A 20,069-nucleotide genomic window follows, 5' to 3' on the forward strand; every position below is an offset into this window, starting at 1 on the left:
GGAAGAACAAGGATGAACCCAGGGCATGCCCCACACCCTTTACTTGATTAGGCTTCTCATGAGGAGCTCCTGGAGAGTTCCAGATGCAGGGGACACAGCAGGAGACGGGAGACAAGGGGCTCACGATCTAGTTAAAGGCAGCACATGCTAACCAAGGACCAAACTCTAAGTAATAATTTCACATGGTCATGATTACTATAAAAATAAAACCAGATGCCAAGCTGGAAGGGGCTGGGATGGGGGCCACAGGGCAGGCCTCGGAGAGCCCCAGGGAGGGGGGCCGTGTGCTGAGGCCTGCCCCTGGCCCTCCGATGAGCTCTTTCCAGCCTCAGCTTGGGACTCAGCACCCCCTTCCCCTGCACACTCCCATGGGGTGTCAAAGGACTCACAGGGGCCCTGCGAAAAGCCACTGGGAGCTTGGGGCAGGGAGGGCCACCAAGGGTTTGGGTCTCCTTTCCCCCTTGGTGGGTATGTGGCTGTGGTGACCGCCATCTGGGACCTAGCCTTGGAGGGCAGCCCCCTAGGAAGTCAGGGCATTACAAGAGGAGCCTGGGCCACAGACGGCTGCATGAAACAGACAGGCCACCTCAGCTCAGAATTTAATACGAAAGACAAACAAACTTCTAGCTTGTCCAGAGCCCTGCTGTTTGGGCTGCCTAGTGCCCAGAGCCAAGCCTATGTCCTGGGGCCACCTGTGGTTGTTCAGGGATGCTTCTCATGGGCCCTGTGCCTGGAGGGCTCCATCCTCATAAGCTTCCCATTTCTGGACTCATCCTTGGTGATGACACCTCCTTCCATCTCCTGGGCCTGACTTCAGATCAGAGCTCCTCAGGAAGGTCCCTGCACAGCGGCCTGAGTTCTTGTGGTACCTCGTCCTCTGTTGCTCAGAAGGGTCACCCAAGACTGGCCTCTGGGATCCTTTTCTGAGACCCTCACATCCCTCCTGAGCATTCCTCCGTCTCAAAGCCTCTATGGAGGGACTGTCACTCTTTGGTTTTTCTCCAAAGCCCCTTTCCCTAAAGCCCAGCGTGTATTTCTGACTGTGCTTTGCATCCCCATCACAGTCTTGAATCAATGCAAGGACCCAAAATCCCAACTAACGGGGCTTATGCAAACGCCCTTTGTGTTTCACACACAGCGAGAATTCTGGCTTCTCCCATTGCATCAGTAGCTTTGTCCTGTCTGTCAAAGCCTGGTCTCTGTGATCTTCATGGCCTTTCCTTGGTGGCAACACGGCTGCCGCGGCTCCAGACATCCCACCCATGTTTAAGACAGAAGGGAAAGTGTGGCACCACCATCTTTCCCAGAAAGCCCCAGAAGCCGTCTCTATAGATCTGGACGGCCAGGACTCAGTTACGTGGCCACCAAGGGCCAAGGCAGACGGCACGCATCTGCGCATGTTGAGTAAGCCCGCCGCTCTTTACCACTGAACTCCCGTGAGCAGAAATGAGGAAATCCCTAAGGAAAGTGACTCACGATGACTACACTGACTCCACCATTGGTGTGAGTCAGTCCCACCAAGGCAGTTTCTCCAGTTCCTCCTCAGCCTTCCCTGGGTCAAGACAGTCACCCAGGCAAGTCAGGAATGTGTTCCCCGGCTGGAAACAAATCAGGGGGTCTCTCGGGAGATGATGACCTTGCTGGAGCCTGACTCCAGGCCAGAATGGTGACCACCAATAGGAAAGCATCCATATTCCGCATCTGTCTGGGTGATCTTAAGCCCTCTCTCCTCATAGCATCACTTTCCTCTGCTTTTTTCCCAGTGTTCCCCACCCGCTCCCTGACAGCTTGTGAGTGTGGGTGCTGCTGGGACGGTCGACATCAAATGCTACACCCTCATCCTCCTGGCATGGGAAAATCCTTCCAGCCAGAGAGTGAGAGCAGCATGTGCAAAGGCCCTGGGGTGGGAGGGAGCGTGGTGTGCTCCAGGAACCAAGAGAGGAAGGCCAGTAGGGCTGGAGCACAGTGAGCGGGGCAAGACTGGCTCAAGGTGAAGGCATCAGCAGGGTCACTCCCATTCTCTCTCTATGTTTCTGTCCATCTCTATCTCAGTGTGTATATCCCCAGCACTGCTTGAGAGAGCAGTAAAAACACAGGAATTCATCCATTTAGAGGGGTGTTGGAGGACTGGGCTGGCCTTGGAAGGCTGCCCGGAGGAGGTAAAGTGTGCTCTGGGCTTTGAAGAATGGGCTGTGTTTCCTTAGGGCAGAGGCTGAAAACCAAAATCTTTCAGCCGCCAGGCAGGTGATAAGAGTGAGTGGAGAGGGTGGGTATAGCTCACCAGGGAATGACAGGGGCCGTGCCCCCTCCCCCAGGAGCCCTTGCCCCATCTGACAGGTAGTGCCACCTAGAGATGATGGTTCCACTTGCTGGATCGCCTGGTTTCTTGAGAGCAGCAGGGAGTCCAGCTATTTATGGGAAATTTTCCAATATCCTAGTCACTGTGACCACTACACCAAGGCTTTCTGGTGGCCGTGGTGCTCAGGCGGGCCATTCCCAGCCTCACCTTAGGAGCTGGAGGACAGGAGGGGCTTTGGGGTAACGCTGCCTAATTGCTGGCCACGAGCCCCCCCCCCACCAAAGAGTGCCAACCGGGGTCTGACAGGGTAAGCCTGCAGCCGCCTGAGCTTCGGGGCCATAGGCCGGTTCCCAGGCTTCATACCTCGGTCCTGATGCTGGCCCCTGACCCCAGACCGTCTCCAGCTATGGTCTCACCTCTGGTCCTTCCCTCCCAGGGCTGTTACACAGTGATCCTCAACACTTTCGAAACCTACGTCTACCTGGCCGGAGCCCTCGCCATAGGGGTGCTGGCCATCGAGGTAAGTCAAAGCCCCCCACTTCTGCGGCTCCCCAGGAGCAAGGCACACAGGGGCCCTCGGAGAGATTCCCGCATGGCCTGCACCCCCCAGCCTCCCTCTGTATCCACATCCTAAATCCAGGACCAAATGTGTTCCCCACTGCAGGGACTGTGGGGTGGTAAGCCCAGCTGGGTCTGTCTGTTGCCTGAGTCACTGTTGGACTCTGGGCTCATCTGAGCAAGTGTCCTGCAGTGAGTGGGCAGGCTCTGAGCGTCACCCCCTAATCTTCCTCCTGCTGCCCCCCATCTCCGTTCCTCTCTGGCTAATTCTCCCCCAAGTTTCAGAGTGAACTCGACAGACTTTCAACACCACTGCCTTGAGGGAGGGCCTGCGGCTTGTGCTTCGAGATCAGGCCCTTCCTCTGTGGGAGGTTCAGGGCCTGTGGGGCCTTGTGGACCTCACGAGGGCGGTCTTAATTAGCCCCCTTCACCCCCAGTCCCAGAGCCCCCTCGAAAGGAAGGCAGCTGCAGACTCTTGCCGCCGCCGCCAGGTGGAGCTCCAGCCGAGGTGCGCAGCTGTCCCGTCCTTCTCCCGCCCCCGCCCCCCATCTCATACCCGCTCCTCCCGGAGTTATTTGGACTGACCGTGTAGCCCACGTCTGACCGTCTTCAGGAAAGACCACTCCCCGGCCTCTGCCAGTCCTGGGCCGGCGGGGAAACGAAGTCAGGCAGCCAGAGCCACAGCCTCCCCGTCCCTCCTTCGGGGGGCGTCCCGAATGCCTGGCACCAGAAACGTCTCTTTGCTCAGCTTCTCAGGGTGTCCTACAGCCCAGCGTGGAGCAGTTATGTGGAGACTCCTGGGGATGGGGGAGAGGGAGGGGTCATTTATTCATTCATTCAGCAAGCGTAGACTGAGCCCCTAGTGTATGCCGGCACCGTTCCAGGTGAAGAAGGTCTCTCATGGGAGGCAGTTCCGGGGCGACAGATAAATCTGCTGGGACTGCGGGAATTGTAGGCGTGTGTCCCGCACAGAAAGAACAGGGGCTTTCGGGGTTTAACTCCCAGCTCTGCCTCTCCCCAGATGGGGCCTCTGAGCCATAGAGGACTTCTCTGCTGCAGCGTGTGGGAGGCAGAACCCTGCTCCCAGCAAGGGACCTTTACTGTATCACCTCCCCCATCCAGCTTCCCGGACCGGAGATCTGGCCCTGAGCCTGTGGTCTGGGGACTGTCCCTTGTGCTACTTGCAAGAAGACCCCTGCCGGTGGGGACCTCGGCCATTCTGGTCAGAGGGGCATCCCGGAATCTGGGTCTCTGCCCCCCCACCCCCTGCCCCAGGGCCCTAGTGAGTGTTCAGTGATTGTGCTCTCCACTTTGGCAAGGGCTACATCTTCCCTGCGCATTATAATGATCCTGGTAACTTTCTCCCACATCCACTCTATCTAATGGGCATCATTGTGTCAGCGTTCACCTTATACTTCAACCTTGCTCCCCTCCTGTGAGCTAGAAAGGGGAGTGCGTGGGACTTCTGAGCGGAGGCTGTGGGGTCAGAGTGCCTGGACTCAAACCCCAGCTCCCCCACTTGCAGCTGTGTGACCTTAGGTGGGTTGCATGACCTCTCTGTGCCTTGTCTCCTGCTCCGTCAAAGTTTCTGAGAAAGCTCTCAGGACATGCTCAGGCCCAGAGAAGGGACAAGTTTGGCCCAAGGCTGCTGCTGGCAAATAAGGGAGCTAGACTTGAACCCACGTCCAAGGCCACCTTTCCATGACTACACAGCACAAAGGGGGTCAGCGGCTGGTAAGAGGCACTTGACCCCAGGGAGTGTCAGGAATCCCTCCCGCAGGAGTGTGCCGAGCGATGGGTGAGCCCCCTTCCTGTCCTACGGCCGCCCATGATTACTTCCCATTTTGGGGTGGGACACCCCGTGCCCGGCTGGGAGCCCAGCCTGACAAGCCAACTTGTACTTTGTCTGCAGCTTTTCGCCATGATCTTTGCCATGTGTCTCTTCCGGGGCATCCAGTAGAGGGCGTGGCCTGGAGCCCGAAGCCTCACCCACCACCACTGCCCAGCACCCAACGCCCGCCCCTCCCCCGTGCCCCTGCCCTCTTGGTCCCAGGGGAGGAGCTGAGGTCATGACGAGTGGCCAGGAGAAGGGGCAGAGGAAAATAGATATTTTTTTAACAAAACAAAATGAAGACAAAACTACGGATTGATGGACCCCACCTGGTCTCTGGGTGGGTGCCACGGGCTCTCTGCAGGGGTCCCGGCGCCTGAACCCCAGGGAGCCGTCTGCACTAGAGACCAAAGGAACCCCAGGACGAGGTTCCCTCCTCAGTCCCACCAGCCTCGGCAGCCCTGGGCCTGGGCCTTCTCCTCAGCTCCAGGTGTGCCCAGAAAGTGCGGATTTAGCCAACAAGGGAGCAAAAGCAACTCTCAGAGGTCGACAAAGCCCCGGGGAACCCCAAGGAGACTCGGTCACCAGGTCCGTAAGAACTTGGAGCCTACGTTCAACCCCTGGTCCTCTGAGGATGGAGTTGTCCCTGCCTCAGGCTGGGGCCAAGAGTGGGCTATAGACACTGGATCCAAGAATGGCCTAGCTGGCGGGGTCCTTGCTTCCCTCACCTGTTGGATTGAATAATCTGGAAAGCCCAGAGAGGGGCAAATTCTCATTCACAGTCACACAGCACATGCATGACAATTCTGAACAAGAACCCAGTCATCCCTAGGCTGCCTGTCGCTCCTTCCAGGGTTCTGTAGTTCCCAGCACATCTGCTGCTCACACCCCTCCCTGGCCTCAGCATCCTGGCTTTCCCAGGACAGAGAAAGCAAGCTGGTCAGGAACTTCCAGCTCCACAGCTAAGAAAATTCTGGAATGTCCTCCCTGCTCCCTTCCCACCTCCCCATACTTCTTTCTAAGCCCCCAGGGACACACACGCACACACACTGCAGTCCCTCTTCCCACAAGCGGGACCCCTTCCCTGTTCCCCATCAACTCTGGCTGCCAGGGCTGGAAAGAACCCACAAGATCATCTGGTTCTCCTCTCCCCACCCAGAACTGAGGCTTGGATATCTTCCACAAGATCTCTGCCAAGACTTCGCCACCCACTTCTTGCATACCTCCCAGGATGGGGAGCTTACTACCTCCCAAGACAGACTTCTGTCTTTGGACTGCTTTGACTTTTTAGCATCACCTCAGTGCGCACTAGAGTTCTCTGTTTTTCTCTGGTTCCATCCATGGCATCCCACTTGCTCTCTCTCCTTCGCAAATAGTTAAGGCCACATATTGCCTCCCCCAAGCCCCATTTTCTCCAGGCTAAAGAGCTCCAAGACATCTCATTTCAACTGCCACGTGGCTTCCTGTCCCTTTGCGGTCCATAGCACACTTCTGAGTGTTTCTTCCAAGCTCAGGCAGGAAGAGGTTTTCCCAAGACTCATACCCACAGCACCCACAAACCAGTCCCTCATACACAGGCCTCGCATTCTAATGTTGGCAACTGTATTGCAAGATGCCTCCACGCCAGTGAATCAGGAGTGACTGCAGGGGTTGTTCAGAGGCTCTGAGGTTTGGCCTGGGGTCCGGAGGGGGGGCGGGAGGGAGAAGAACAGCGTAATCCTGGTTGGTGGTGTCTGCCAGACAATTTAGGCTTCATTAGTGACATCTGCCACAGGCATGGCAGTGGGAGGGGCAACATGTGCCTGCTGTCCTCCCCACCGTCCCTCTTCAGGGTCTGGGGCGAGCCCATTCCGAATCCCAGGTCCTGTGTCAGCGTCCCGCCTCCCAGCTTGCCAGCCACTGGGAGAGACGGAGCTGTGACCCAGAGCCTCACGCTTCCCTGCTCTGCCCCCTGCCCCCTTTAGAGATGCAGCCCTGAGCTCTGTGCCTGCTGTAAAAATTGGGTTTGACCCTCCTCCCATCTCTCCCCTTTCCCATCCCATCCTTCTGCTGGCCTCCCTCCTGGTCTCCAAGCTGGGGCTTTCCATATTGTCCCTGTAACAGCCCACCCTGGCAGCTCCGTACATGATGCCATGAACTGCCCGCGACTGGGCATTCCCAGGACCCAGAGCGCCCTGCAGCTGGTGGCCCAGCCCAGCCTGAGCAGGGCCTTGGGCTTGCTCCGCTCGAGACCCACCCACTCACATGCTTAGCTCCAGCTTCCTGGCAGAGGCAAATAGCTGGTCTGAGGTTGACCAAAATAAAAAAAAAACAGCTGGCTTGGCAGGACACAGGCTCTAATGGGGCAGCTGTGTGGCTCCAGTCCAGGGGCATCCCAGGCTTCCAGGTCCCATCTGGTCCCCTACCAGCCATGAGAATCCGGGGCCTTCAAGGTAAGAAGGGCCTGGCCTCTGGCACCCGCCCCCCTCCTCTGATCTCCTCCATTCCCACCCCTTGCTGCCCCCACCCCCCGTAAGTATCAGTGTGGGGCAGGGCAGGTCCCAGAGGAATCCTGAAGCAGGTTCAAGGGTGGGTGGTTGGTGAGCCTCATCCTCATCCCCAAGGGCTTTCCAGAAAGGTGCCAAGGAGCCCCGACTCCGCCACTGCCCACACTGGAGCTGGAAAGGGAGAGCGGGCCGTCTCCAGCACGGACCGGGGCTGGTAGCTCTCTGCACGGCTGCCTGTGACTGTTCCGAGGCTTGACCCCCCTCCCAGGCGTGGAGAGCTAACTGGGCTGGCTTGTGCACAGCCTGAACAGGTGCTCGTGCCAGAGGCTTGGCTGCGGGGACGCAGGGACGCAGGGCCGGGGATACCTCTTTGCCGAGACTTCTTCCGAGACGTCCTCCAGCCTGCTGGCTGGGCAGGAGCCAGAGCCGAGCCCCCACTGTCACACCCACCCCGGACGGACGGAGAGCCGGCTTCCTGCTCCAGAGCGCCCGCCTCTTGGGCAAGGGAAGCCATCTGCGGGGTTCGGAGGCTCTCTTGTCCCTCTCGCCCTTCCATGCCTCAGGGGCCCAGACTGGAGACCCCAAAGCAGCCGAGGCCCCAGCACCCCCATCTCCCAGAAGCCCCCTCTTCCCTTCCCCTGTGGGTCCTAGGTCGAAAGTCTATTTTGAAAACTGTAAATGTTCCTTGCGGTAGATAGCAGAGCTAATTTATCATTTATTTCCTGTGAGCCCCCTCCCCTTTTTATATTCTATATCAAGAAGCGTTTTTGTAATATAAAGCAGGACACCCACACTGATGGTTTTGCACTGGTTTTTGTGACTGTTTCTTACAAAAAGAAGGAACGAAGAATAAATAGTGACTGTGAAGAACGGTGGTCTTGCTTGGGGTGGGGGTGGGGGTGGATGGGGGCAGAGGCGGGAGCTTGGCCGGAGGGGCTGGGCTCCAGGGGCAAGGGTAGACGGTGGCGGGTAGGGGGATGGATGGAGAGTTGGGCCCACACTGGGTCTTCTTCGGGAGATGTGTGGGTCCCCGTCCCCACTGTCACTTCCTCTGCATCCTAGCAATGGCTCCTTGCCTTAATGTCCCCCCCCATGTCCCCAGACCACATGGCTGTTTGCCAGGCTCCCTCCCCCTGGGCCTAGCTCCTATGTCTGAGCCAGCAGAACAGAATGCCATCCCAGCAGGCCCTCCTGACCACCGGAGGGGCAAGCCATGCGGCCCTCCCACCTGCCCCAGCCCACCCCAGCGGGGGGCCTCACCCAGAGCCCAACGGCTAAGCCCATGCTTTCTACTCCCCTACGGGCCTCCCCGGACACGATCCACCACGCCCACCGGGGACTAGGACCAACCACCCATCACCCATCACCCATCGGAGGATGAGCCAGGTCCTCAAAGGCCTGGATCAGATGGAGGACAGGACTGTGGCCAGGGGACAGGGGCGCCCTGCCCGGCCAGGGCTTGTGAGCAAGCAGCCAGATTCTGGGGAGAGGCCCACACTGAAGTGGCAGGAGACGAAGGTCAGGAAAGAGCCCAGCCTCTCCTTAGCGACCAGGTTCCCTTCTGCTCAGCCGGTCACCAGCGGCCCAGCCGTGGGCGCCCGACCCACTGGGCCTCCCTCCTCAGCTGTGGAACAGCAGCGGTCCCGCTGCTCTGCAGGGGACCAGCTGCATGGCTGTGGGGACAGCTGGGCCCAGTGCGGGCAGGGCAAGCTTCCCGGACACAGCAGCAGCCGACAGCAGCCAGAGCTGGGCCGCCCCGGCCTACCAGCCACCTCGCCCCACCGAACACACTAGATTCCAAGACAAGAAGCAAGTGTGGGGTCCGGGCTGCCTTTCTCCCCACTTGTCCCCAGAACATGAGGGCCACCACTCCTGGTGCGCACGCTTGTGTCCCAGAGGGGAGGGGAGCATGGGGAGTGACAGACCAGGGGGGTACATAGGCTGGGGGGGGAGGGGGCAGGACAGGGGGCTCTTCAGCTCTGAGGGAGCCCCTAGTCAGCCTCCTCCAGGGCACTTGGGGGGGGCAGGGGACATGAGCGTGGCCTGCTGAAATATTTCTATTTATTTCCCCTGCTGAGTTGGAAGGGCCCCCAGTCCTAGCCCGCCCAGTCTCGGGGGCAGCACCCTGGGGAGGTGAGGGGGCTGAGCCAAGCAGGCATCAGACCTGAAGGACGTACTAAGGGACCAGGAAATGCCACTGCTTCTCTTGCTTCCTCATCTCCAAACCCCATCTCTTACAAGAGCCTGCACAGGGTTCTCTGTGCCCCCTGCCTGTGCGAGAGGCTGCTGGCAGCCTCTGGACCCCGGCCAGTTGGGAGAAGGGGGCTCCTGGGAGCCTCCAGGGGCTGGGGTAGAGGCGGAACAGCCCAGAGCGAGACCCTAGGAGAGAGCCGGGCTCTGGCTACAGGTGGCCCACCTCACAAAGAGGCTGGAAAGGGGGGTGCCAGCTCAAAGCCAGCCATTGCTGCGCTCAGCCCTGCAGCCGGGCTGTGGGAAGGGCAGGGATGTGCGCCGAGGGGGCAGAGGGCAGCTCCCACGGGTGGGGGGACCCCACGCCGAGGAGTACGGGCGCAGGGTCAAGTCCGATTTTCCAGGCATACGCAGAAGCCATGTTCAGCTGTGTGGGCCCTAGATTGGGTGGGGTGCGGGGAGGACAGGGAGGAAGGGCACACCTCTCTCAAACTAAAGAAGGGCCTCCTTGCAGAAGAGGCGGGAGCCCCGCCTTTGCCCAATACCCCACGACCCAAGCTCTTCAGTCAGTATCTATCCAGGGGATCCAGAGGCCAAGAGAGCCCAGAAAAGGAGGCGCTGCTGTGTGGGGCGAAGGGCAGAGGCGTCAAGGCCCTGTCCCCCCCGAACCTGAAAGTCCAGGAGATCACAGCATTTGGGGGTGCCCAGGAGGAAAGGAAGGTGAGCGGCCCCGCCTGCCTGGGGCAGGCCTGGTGCAGGGCAGGGTCCGTCCTGCCCTCCAGGAGCCAGAAGGAAACTGAGGCCCCGGGGCCTCGCTGCCCCACAGGGGCCCCTGGCCCAGCGAGTGGCTAGACTTTCTTGGGTTTCCGGCCGACTTGGTAATAGTAGTAAACGCTGATGGCGACAAAAAGGAGGCGGCTGGCCAGGAGCAGCAGGATCCCCAGGGACACGAGCCCCGTCTCAGCCAGCGTGGCAGTGACCACTGTAGGAGAAAGACCGGGAAGGGACGGGGGTCAGAGGAGGGCCATGCCTCACCCCCCAACACAAGACAACGGGCTGAGCTGGGGGCCCCTGCCAGCTGCCAGACCTCACGCCACGTCTGTCTGACGGCCCCCACGGGGCAGGTACCGGGCTGAACGCAAGCATGGGGGCCACACTGGGTGGGCGCTGTCACACCTGCGCTGGGTACATGAGTGAGCGATGGGCTATGGGAGGCTGCGGGGCACGTGTATATGTATATTCAAGAAGGTACAGGTGTGTGTCGGGAGTGTGAGCACAGGTGTGCAGGCCTACAGGTAAACACGGCCCCATGAGCCCCTCCCCCTCAGAGAGATTTTCATCCCTTCCTGGAAGCCCAGGGGCAGGAGCTGGAGAGCCGGGGGCCAAGCTGCCCTGCCCGCACCCCCAACTCCATCAGCCTCCCTGTCTCACTGCCCACCTCCAGACTCACCCAAGAACTGGACCCCAAAGTAACAGGCTTCGGTGAGCAGAGTCCATCGGATGATAACCTTCTCGGCCGTGTAGAGAGCGTTCCACATGATCAGGGAGATGCCTGCGGCGGGGGGACAAAGGGCAGACTGGGGGCAGGCAGCTGGATCCAGCCACCCCCTTGGGGCCGGGGCAGGATCCCAGATTTCCACATCCCCCACCCCCACTCACACTCCCCAAACTAAAACTCATCCGTCATCTGACCTAACCCCATAACCCTAGGTCTCCCACTGCTGGGGGAAGGGCTTAAAGGCACCCCAGTCACCATCAGCCCCTGCCCCCCACCAGTACCGGGGCAGACCCTTGAGGGATGGGTATTAGTGCCATCGGCACAAGGTTGGGGAGACTGCGTGTACAGAAGCATGGAGGCCTTCTGAAATGGGGGGGCGGGCATCATGAGATGTGGCTGGAGTCTGGGGTCCACTGTGGGATCTGGGGGAGGCAGGTCTGGGAAAGTAGGCTGGATCCACCCTACAGGCCACCCCGAAAGCCAGGCGGAGCGGCTGGGCCTTTATTCTGCAGGCAAAAGGGAGCCAATAGAATGTTTGGGAGAAGAGGAGGGACGCTACCTGTGCTAGGCTTTCAAAGCTGTAATTCAGCTTCCTACCAGGCCCTGTGTGTGACTCAAATCAGAGAGGCAACGGGATGGTTCAAACGACGGGCCCAAGGGTGGGAGGGGTTTTGCAGACACTGTGTTGATTTTGCCTCCTCCTCTAGGCTGTGAGGTCCTGGAGGTCAGGGCCTGAGCCTCACTCATCTCTGTGCCCCAATAACCAGGGTCATTACTGACCATTCAGTGAGCGTTTGCCCCAGATGATGGCCAAGACGGAGCCCCGTCCACCGGGAGCATTCCAGCAGTGGCCACAAGATGGCAGCACACACCCAGCAGAGACACACCCATCAGCGGAAGGGTGTAGGCGGGTGCTGGGAAAGGGAGCCCCTGCACAAAGAAAGGCTTCCCCCTGCTCCTCTCAGTCCTCTGAGTCTCTGTTGGTCCCCAGCTGCCATCACATCTGCCCTAGCAATACTCACTGAGGAGGGCTCCGCCATAGAGACGGATGGGGGTCTTGCTGGTCACCTGGGCTCCATCGAAGACTGCATCATAGAGCTGGTCAGGGAAGGCGAGGGCCTGTGGACATGCGTGGGCAGTTCAGGGTCAAGTTGGAGGGGGTTGCAGTTGAAACATCCCCTGGACATCTTCCTTCCCCCCTCGAAGCAGGGCTGAGGTGCCTGGGGCAGTCCGGCGTCAGAGCCTTGGTTGTCCCCCACTCCCCCATGCCAGGACAGAAGGCTCTAGGTTCCCAGGGGCAAGGAGTCAGGAACGTGGACCATGGGATCTAGGATGATCCAGAGGTGGGGTTCAGGTGGGAATGAGTGTCAGGAGCTGGGACTATGGAGGGAGCTACCTGACAAGTAGGGCCTCTGCACGATGGCCATGCGGGGAGAGGCAGCAGGGGCCCCAGGACAGGGGAGGAACCCCCAGTAGAGGCCCAGAGGCGGGACACAGGGAGCCAGATAGACCCAGGGCCTTGTCCCAGGGGTGGGGCTGGGGGTGGGGGGCTCACCATGATGGCAATGCCGGAGAAGAGCACAGCAGAAGCAAACTGCCAGACCCTGGGGACATGTGGAGAGAAAGGTCACAGCCAGGCCCCCTCACTGCCCCCTCCAGGCCCCAGGGGACCCTCCCCTCTCCAGCCAAGATGTCCAGGGATGGCTGGTTTTAGGGGGAGGGAATGAGACGGGACAGAGTGACAGGCATGGGGACACAGGGACAAAGCCGACGAGGCGGGGCCTCACGCAGCACCTCCCCATAACCTGGCACCCACCCGAACTCCCCCTCGATGCTCACCTCAGCCCCAAAGGCTCCCGAACAGCAAACTTGATTTCATTGCCCAGCACCTGGCTGATCTGTGGACAAAGAAGGGTCAGGGGCACGCCCAGCCCACTCACTCCCTGCCCTGAGCCCCCGACATGCCCAGGGACCCACCTGGGTACTTCTGCTTAGCCAAAGGCTCACCCAGGCTGGCTGGGTCACACTGAGGCCACCCCCCTCTGCCTCTTCGTGACACCAGAGCTTACGGGAAGCTGAAAATACGGTGGGTAAGAATAAAAGCTCAGGGGTCAGCTAGACACAGGCTTAAAGCCTGGCTGTGCCTCTGACTGGCTTGGCCCTTGCGCAAGTCCTTGACCTCTCTGAGCCTCAGTTTCCTTATCGATAAAGTGGGTTCATTAACTCTCTCCCAGGCCTAGCAAGATTAAATCATACTTATAAAGCAATTGGTACAGTAACGGGCACATAACAAGCACGAAATTCATTCTAACGATCTGTCTTTGTTTTTGTTATTATTCCCCTGACATCTCCATTAAGTTCCCAGAAAAAAAACAAGCCAAGTCCCGGGGCTCCCGCAGCGCTGCGGGCCGTGGCTACTCTTCTCCCAACCGGCAGGCCAGACCTGCCTCCCCAGGCGGGTGTTCCGAGGCGGCCCCCTGGGTGCAGCCGGCCTAGGCCCCTCGGCCCACCTTGGAGCGGTGCACCTCCCCGTCGTCGTCCTCCCCGCCCACGCCGAGGACCTTGCGGGTCTTCAGGCGGCTCACGAGGTCCGTCTGGCTGTGCTTCTTCATGAGAGGTGGGGGCTGCTTGGCCGCCATCTTGTCCTGGAGCCTGGTGTCTGCAGAGGGGCTGAGGGGAGACGCCAGCCTCAGCCACAGGTCCTGCCCAGCTTCCAGACCTCAGGGGCAGCCCCAGGGCCTGGTGAGCCACCCCCCCCCACCGTCAGCCTGGGGCAGCAGCTGGAACACCAACAAGAAACCTCACCACCTGGCTGTTTGACGAAAGGGGCAAGTCTCTGGCCTTCCTGGCCTCAGCTTCCTCATCTATAAAATGGGTCAGGGAGGACGTCCCTTAAGCTCTTCCAGCTGTGTGAGCCCATCTGGCCTCCACAGACATGTCACACCCCGGGGTAATCAGGCTAGCTGGAGTCTTACAGGTGGCCGTGGAGGAGTGTGTGGGCCCGGGAAAGGCATTTGGGAGGAGACCACATCCAGAGGTTCCTGGGAGGCAGGGGCAAACAGGAGTCTGGGCCAGTCTTGCCAGAAGAGGGAAGATCTGCCCAAGTCCTGGGGTCCAGGCCCCCCAGTGAACTTCTGCCCAGATAATCTCTCTGTCCAGCAAGCCCTCCCTCCTTGTCTTGCAGACGACCTTGTTCAAACCCAGTGGCCCCAGGACCCAGCCAGAGGAAGGATGGCCAGGACAGCTGGCAGAAGCTCTGGGCCCCTTCCTGCCAGGGGCACCCACTACCGGCCTCTTCCCTACCCCTTGTCTGCTCAGCCCCCACTCCCCAGCCCCCCCCCAGCTCCACCTCGGGCTGGGTCTTGAGCACCTACTATGTGCCAGGGACTGGGCTGGGAGACACAGAGATGAGGTGACTGCGGGTCCTGGCCTTCAATCAGCACAAAACCTATGCAAAGGAGACAAAGTGTCGACCCCAGTGAGGCAAAGGCTTCCAAAAACTGGCCCAGGGGTGGCCCTGGGTTCCTCTAATCACAGCCCCCGCCCATCCCCAGCACACAATGGGCATGATTTACACCCATTCCACAGATGAGGAAACCAAGGTCAACAAAGTTCAACCAAGATGGGGTTGAGGAACTCCAGTACCCCCACCCCCCAGCACCACATGCCCTATCCCAGCATCTCATTCTGTAGAAGCCCGCAGCCACCTGCTGGCAAGGCCGGAACACTACCCGCACTTAAAACAAAGCACCCCAACAAATAAAGCCCAGGGCAGGGAATCAAACCGTGGGGGGCCTAGCTATCTATCGTGGCTTTAGACTTGGGTCAGGCCAGGAAGCAGCAGTTTGACAGGGGGCTGACCAGTCCCACCAGAGAAGGCAGGCTTTAACCACACTGCTCCCCCGGGAGCTGGGCACCGTCTCCATGCCCCAGCACTTGCCACCACTTCTCGTGACTCCAGAGACAGGCGACGATCAGCCTGGCGTCCCTCCCGCCGCGGGGTGGACCTGTTCCAGATGGCCCACGAGAGCTGGCCAGCCACAGCTGGGAGCCACCGGGGCTCACCCCCCTCACCCGGCCTCAGCCAAGGAAGCACCGGGAAGCCCTGCCCTCACCCTCCTTCCTCTTCCGGCCTCCCCTCTGGCCTTTCATTTTTTAATTTCCATACTGCAGAACCGACATGTTTTGTTGTTTGCAGCTACATGACTTGCAGCACATGTACAGATGACGAGAAGGACCACCTCCAACCCCCAGCAGCCACTGACCTGTGGGCCATCACTCTAGCTTTGGTTTTGTTTTTTCAAACACGTTCTATAAATAGACTCAAACAGACTAGAACCACTTGAGACCGGCCTCTTTCATTCCACGGAACGCTAAAATGCCTCTGAGACTCTTCCCGGCTGCTGGGCGCTCCCCCTGCCCTGTTCCTCTTTATGGCAGAGTAATATTCTGTGGGGGCAGGTGGACCCGTGGGTTTATCCAGTCACTCACTGAAGAACATCTGGGTTGTTTCCAGAGTTAGACAGTGACAAATAGATTTCCGTCCCGTGGCATAAGGGGGCACTCGGGTCAAGCCCGCCAGGCCCCGGGCTGTCTCAGTGACCCCCGCTCAGAGCGTCAGCATCCTTCCTCTGCCCGACGAGCCCTTCCCACCAACACACACACACACAACGTTCCCCTCTGCACCGCAAGCCTCGACCTGCAAAGCAAGGGCTGTGGGTTGTGGCAGGGCCAGCCTCCAGGGACGGGGTACAGCAAGGGGACTGCAGGGTCCTGGGCTCCATCGGACACCAGCAGGACTCTTAGGGGGGATAGGCTTTATCCACGGGCACCGCCATCAGGTACTTGGGCCGGTGGGACCTACTGTGGCCTCCCCCCCACCCCAAGCCCAGCCCCTAGCAAGGAGCTCACCAGCCCCAATGGGCCCTAGGGCCTCCCAGGGAGAATGAAATCTCCGGGGCCTAGGATCCCCTGCCCCTGCCTCCGCACAGCTAAGTACTCGGAGCGCTGAGTTCCGTCCCTCCCACACCCAAAGCACGGGCCCCGCCTGGGGAACGCAGGTGGGCAGTGGTGGTACTCCCATGCACCTGGCAGCCCCCCCGTGCCCCACCCTCCAGGCAAACCCCACGCACGGCCCCCTCAGATCTGCCCTTGAACTTTCTTCCCCTTCCCACTCCACAGGTGTTTTTCAGCCCGGCCTCCTTTTAACCTAAGTGAGGGCAGAGGGCATCTCCCTCCGCTCCACTCCCTGCACTGTGGCTGAGCCAGAGTGGTTCGAATCCCGGTTCCGCCCTCTTACCAGCCGCAGGGCTTTGGGCAGCTCCCTGCAGCCCTCCCAGCCTCAGTGCCTGCCGCTGTGAAATGGGGTTGGTAAGAGCGCTTGCTCTGTGCAAGTGCTGGAGGCTAAGGAGAGGGGACACGGGCGGGGCCCGGGGCCAAGCGCCGGCCTGCCCACACTCCTACTTCCCTTTCTTCATTCAGCCATTCAGCCGTGCAGAGTGGAAAAAGCCAGCCTGATAGGGCTGTTGCGTCCTTTCCAGAGCCAGCTGCCCTCTGAAGGGCCCCCAGGGCTTCCCCCCATCGCCCTGCCAGGCTGCCTGAGGCTAAGGGCAGGGGCAGGCAGAGGAGAACATGCCAAGCGAGGAGCCGGGATAATGTAGCCTGCAGCCCCCTAGAGCCCAAGTTCATGACTCTCTACATTCTGCTCCTGGCAGGCCTCTCTGACCTCGATTCCCAATAAAGCCAGCAAGTCCCCGTCCTTTTTCACGGTGGTTCCCAGTTCTGACGCACTGCCCAGCCAGAAAGGTCCTCCTTGTGCCCTGCTCCCCCACCTTGACCCTCCTTGTTCTTCAGGGCCACATGGCCTGTCCTCAGGAGTCTTCCCAGGACACAGCCTCTCCCTCCATCCCCTGGACTCCCCCGGGTCTCAGTGTGGACGGCCATGGGCCACTTCCAGCCCATACTCCTAGTCCCGTCACGGGCTCTCGGGCTTCCAGAGACCCTGTGATCTGAAGGCAGGGCTGCTGCCTGATCTGAGAATCTCCCGGCTGGACCTCTGCCCACAGCGGGGCGTTCAGTCAGCACGGGCCAATGAGTGACAGCTGGGCCACGGGAAGCAGGCCTCCCCCAGGCCCACCCAGAACACCCGGGGTCACACTCAGTTAGACAGGGCAGGGCCCAAGGGGAGGCTCTGCTCCAAACACACATTGGGCAAGGCAAAAAGCTGAGTCCCAGGAGGACCACATGTAAGCCAGTGACAGGAGAGCACAGGAAAGGGGCTTTGCAGTCAGGCGGGGCTGGCTTGGAATCTGACATCTCCTATGGGCCGGCGGCCTCGGACCAGTGGGTCTAGGGTGCTGAAGACATAGGAGAGTGGGTACGGATGCTCTTGGCGAAGGGTCTGGCCCATGCAGTGCCCAGGAAATGGTGGGGCTCAGGACTGGGGGAGACAGTGTGGTGAGACATCACGATGGCCCCCTCCTCAGAAAGCTGCAGCCATCCCTAGGAGGCCAGGGCCCCGGGGCGTGGGTTTCTGGAGGTCTTGCTCACAGAGCCTGGGACACTTCCTGGCCTGTGAGGAGCTCACCAAGTATTTGTCACCAAGTCGTGAGTTGAGGAAGGGGTTGAGAGCCACCCCCCCACCTGACCGCTGGCCAAGGTCTGACTCCGTGCAGCACTGCCCCCCATACCCCACCCACTCCTCCCCTCAAGTGCACAGACATCGAAGGCCAGGAAGAACATCCCCAAAGAGCTCCCAGTGGCAGCAAGACAGAGGGGGTCATGACTAGACAGAGGCCAGGAACAGAGAAGCTTATCAGGGGTGCAGGGGTGAGGGGAGGGGGGGCATATACTTAGTGATTAGGCAAACTTGGGCTCAAACCTCAACTCTTTCTCTTGTCTGTGACCTCAAGAAAGTTTCCTAACCACTCTGAGCTTCCATGTCTTCCTTTGTGAAACCACGGGACTATTTTTTAGCTCACAGGGTTGTGCTGAGAGCTGAGCAAAGGCAGTCAAGGGGCCCGGCACCTGCCTTGGGCTCCATACAGGACAGCGATTAATGGCATTGCTTATGGAGCAGTTGCTGAGGCCCTGCCCTGGCGGCAGATCAGGCGGGGCTGGGGCATCATTCCCACGCTGGTCCTAAAGGACCTCTCCCCACCCCCTAGCCCCTGTAGCCTTCCCAGGAAGCCTGGTTTCCATAGAAACAGTCGGACTGCAGAGCTGTCCCCGGCCATGAGGGCTGGCTTAGAAACCTGACCAGCAGCGGGGGGCGGTGGGGGGGGAGGCGGAGAGGAAGGGGGCCCGGGGCCCAGCACCCCACCAGCTGCTGAGCCTCCCGGTGATTCAGGGGAGAGTCACTGCTGCTGCTGAGCGTCACAGCCAAGAACAGCTTCCTTTCCAAACAAGACCCTTTCCTGGAGGGACAGTGCCCCCCATGTCCCTCCCCATCTGGTAGGAACTGCCCCCGAGAGCTTCCACCCCCAGGGCTAGAGGCAGGGAACAAGTACTTCCAGACCAGGAATTCTTGGCAGCCCCCAAACAACACTAGGAGAATGACTGTACTGTCATCCCCATTCTGCAGATGAGAAAACTAAGGCCCAAGGGACTTACTCAAGCTTCTCAGGGTTAAGTGGAAGAGCTGAAATTGGGAGCAAGTTAACTGCGCTATAAATGGATATCCTGAGAGAAGCTGGTGGGGGGGGGGCTAGGGTGCTGTTTGGTGAACCCGACCGCTAGGAAGAACTAAGCCATAAGCCATCTTCCTCATCATATCGCCTCCTGAAAGCCCCTGGCGGGGTGCCAGCATCTGAACTCCTTCCTTCCTGGGGTCTAGCCTCCCTTGGGTTAAGGCCCTGTGACTCCAGCGGGACCAGGGAAGGGCTGCAGGGAGACCCATTGTTCTCTTATCACATTGCTGCAAAATAGCTGGAAATGGGGTGTGGGACAGGGCAGCGCCAGGAGAGGGGGCAGTGAGAGAAGGAGCCTCCAGGGCGGTCAGAGAGAAGGGGAGGCAAGGAGAGAGGGCCGGCAAGGAGGCTAGAGGGTCCAGAGCCCCCCGCCTCCACCCCGTCATCCACCGCATGGTCCCTTCCTGGGGCGGCCCATCAGCTCCTTGGCCGAGAGGCCCCCCCAAAGACCCCCAACTCAGAACCCCCCAGTCTGAGCCTTCAGGCAGAGTGAATCGCACATCTCAAGGGCTGTGCTGGAGAGGCGTGGGCGTGGCGGGACCCAAGTTCATTACCAGCCCTCCACCTGTGGGCAGAGTACCCATTTGGCCCCTCCGTTCCTGAGCTGTCAATGGGGGTCATGATGCCTGACTTACCAGGTTGGTGGCAAATTACAGCAAAACTAGGAAGTCACAGGACACACAGGGGGCTTGACAGAGGCATGACTGACATCACGACTGACGCCATCACAGGGGCTGCCAGCGTGCAGGTTTGGTCATGTGGGTCTCGGGGCTAAGGCACAGAGCCAAGGCGAGGCTGTGCGCAGTGGAGCTTCCTGGCGGCGTGTCCCTCGAGAGCGGAGTTATTCTACAGGACGAGCGTGCCTGAGTCAGCCTTGCCTCTCAAGTAGACGCCGAGCCAGCCCCGCATCACCCATTGCCCGCCTCACCCCCGGGGCTCGGGGTGGATGCGAGGGGCAGGCTAACCGGTAGTGCTGGCAGGGGAGGGGGGGGCGCGATGCGAATCCCACTGCGGGGACAGACCTAGTCCCTGAGACAAAACTCCGGACTCAAGGAAGAGATTCCACGTCCCATATCCAAGAACCTCCAGGAACACGGGAGTGGCCAGCGGGGCCCTGAGACAGGACAGCAGTGGGGAGACAGGACAGCTGAGGTCCCCAGAGATGCGGCCACCACGGTGAAACCAGGGCCCGACTCTGGGACTCGGGCGCCTCCTCTAAGGAAAACTGGGAGTGTGGTCTCTGGGGTCCTGCCGGCTGTCGTGTTCACGATGTGGCTTCTAGATCCACGCGCCAGGGGGACAGGAGGCCCTTGCTCCAGCTGCCTGGCTGTCCCTGGGGACACACAGAATTTATTTACCAGTTCTCTTTCTTTTGAAGGAGACTGATTTCCAGAACGGCAGAGGGAAGCCCAAACTTCCACCACAAACAAACATCTCCCAAACTCCAGGGACCAAAAATAAACGTTCCCTGCGTGCTGGAAAGGCTGAGAGAGCAGAGTGGAGGAGGGGACATCCCTGG

The 20,069-nt window shown here is 59.9% G+C and overlaps 2 protein-coding genes across 11 annotated transcripts in view; one reads left to right on the plus strand and one right to left on the minus strand.

Moving 5' to 3' along the window:
- Positions 1 to 6,999, plus strand: part of TSPAN18 (tetraspanin 18) — a 180,732-nt gene extending 173,733 nt beyond the window's left edge. For all 5 annotated transcript variants that reach the window (XM_034646436.1, XM_034646435.1, XM_034646438.1 and 2 more), the window contains 2 exons: positions 2,736 to 2,819; positions 4,770 to 6,999. In XM_034646436.1, coding sequence (XP_034502327.1) covers positions 2,736 to 2,819; positions 4,770 to 4,817 — 132 coding nt within the window. In that variant the 3' untranslated portion in view covers positions 4,818 to 6,999. The remainder of the gene's footprint in view (positions 1 to 2,735; positions 2,820 to 4,769) is intronic.
- An 870-nt stretch (positions 7,000 to 7,869) lies between these two features.
- TP53I11 (tumor protein p53 inducible protein 11) lies at positions 7,870 to 17,089 on the minus strand. 6 transcript variants are annotated; one of them, XM_034646442.1, is made up of 10 exons: positions 16,162 to 17,089; positions 14,237 to 14,310; positions 13,838 to 13,903; positions 13,668 to 13,726; positions 13,424 to 13,532; positions 12,702 to 12,760; positions 12,418 to 12,466; positions 11,885 to 11,981; positions 10,815 to 10,916; positions 7,870 to 10,346 (listed from the first exon to the last, which is right to left on the minus strand). In XM_034646442.1, exons 3-10 carry the CDS (start codon positions 13,874 to 13,876, stop codon positions 10,213 to 10,215), a joined length of 648 nt encoding a protein of 215 aa, XP_034502333.1. In that variant the 5' UTR covers positions 13,877 to 13,903; positions 14,237 to 14,310; positions 16,162 to 17,089; the 3' UTR covers positions 7,870 to 10,212. The 6 variants fall into 6 exon arrangements, with proteins under 6 accessions (XP_034502333.1, XP_019658396.1, XP_034502332.1 ...); XM_019802837.2 differs by having other exon boundaries at positions 13,373 to 13,532; positions 16,162 to 17,063; XM_034646441.1 differs by lacking the exon at positions 13,668 to 13,726 and having other exon boundaries at positions 13,373 to 13,532; positions 16,162 to 17,064.
- Between the last annotated feature and the right edge of the window lie 2,980 nt (positions 17,090 to 20,069).

The sequence above is a fragment of the Ailuropoda melanoleuca genome, chromosome 16 (genome assembly GCF_002007445.2).
Source record: "Ailuropoda melanoleuca isolate Jingjing chromosome 16, ASM200744v2, whole genome shotgun sequence".
Lineage (NCBI taxonomy): Eukaryota > Metazoa > Chordata > Mammalia > Carnivora > Ursidae > Ailuropoda > Ailuropoda melanoleuca.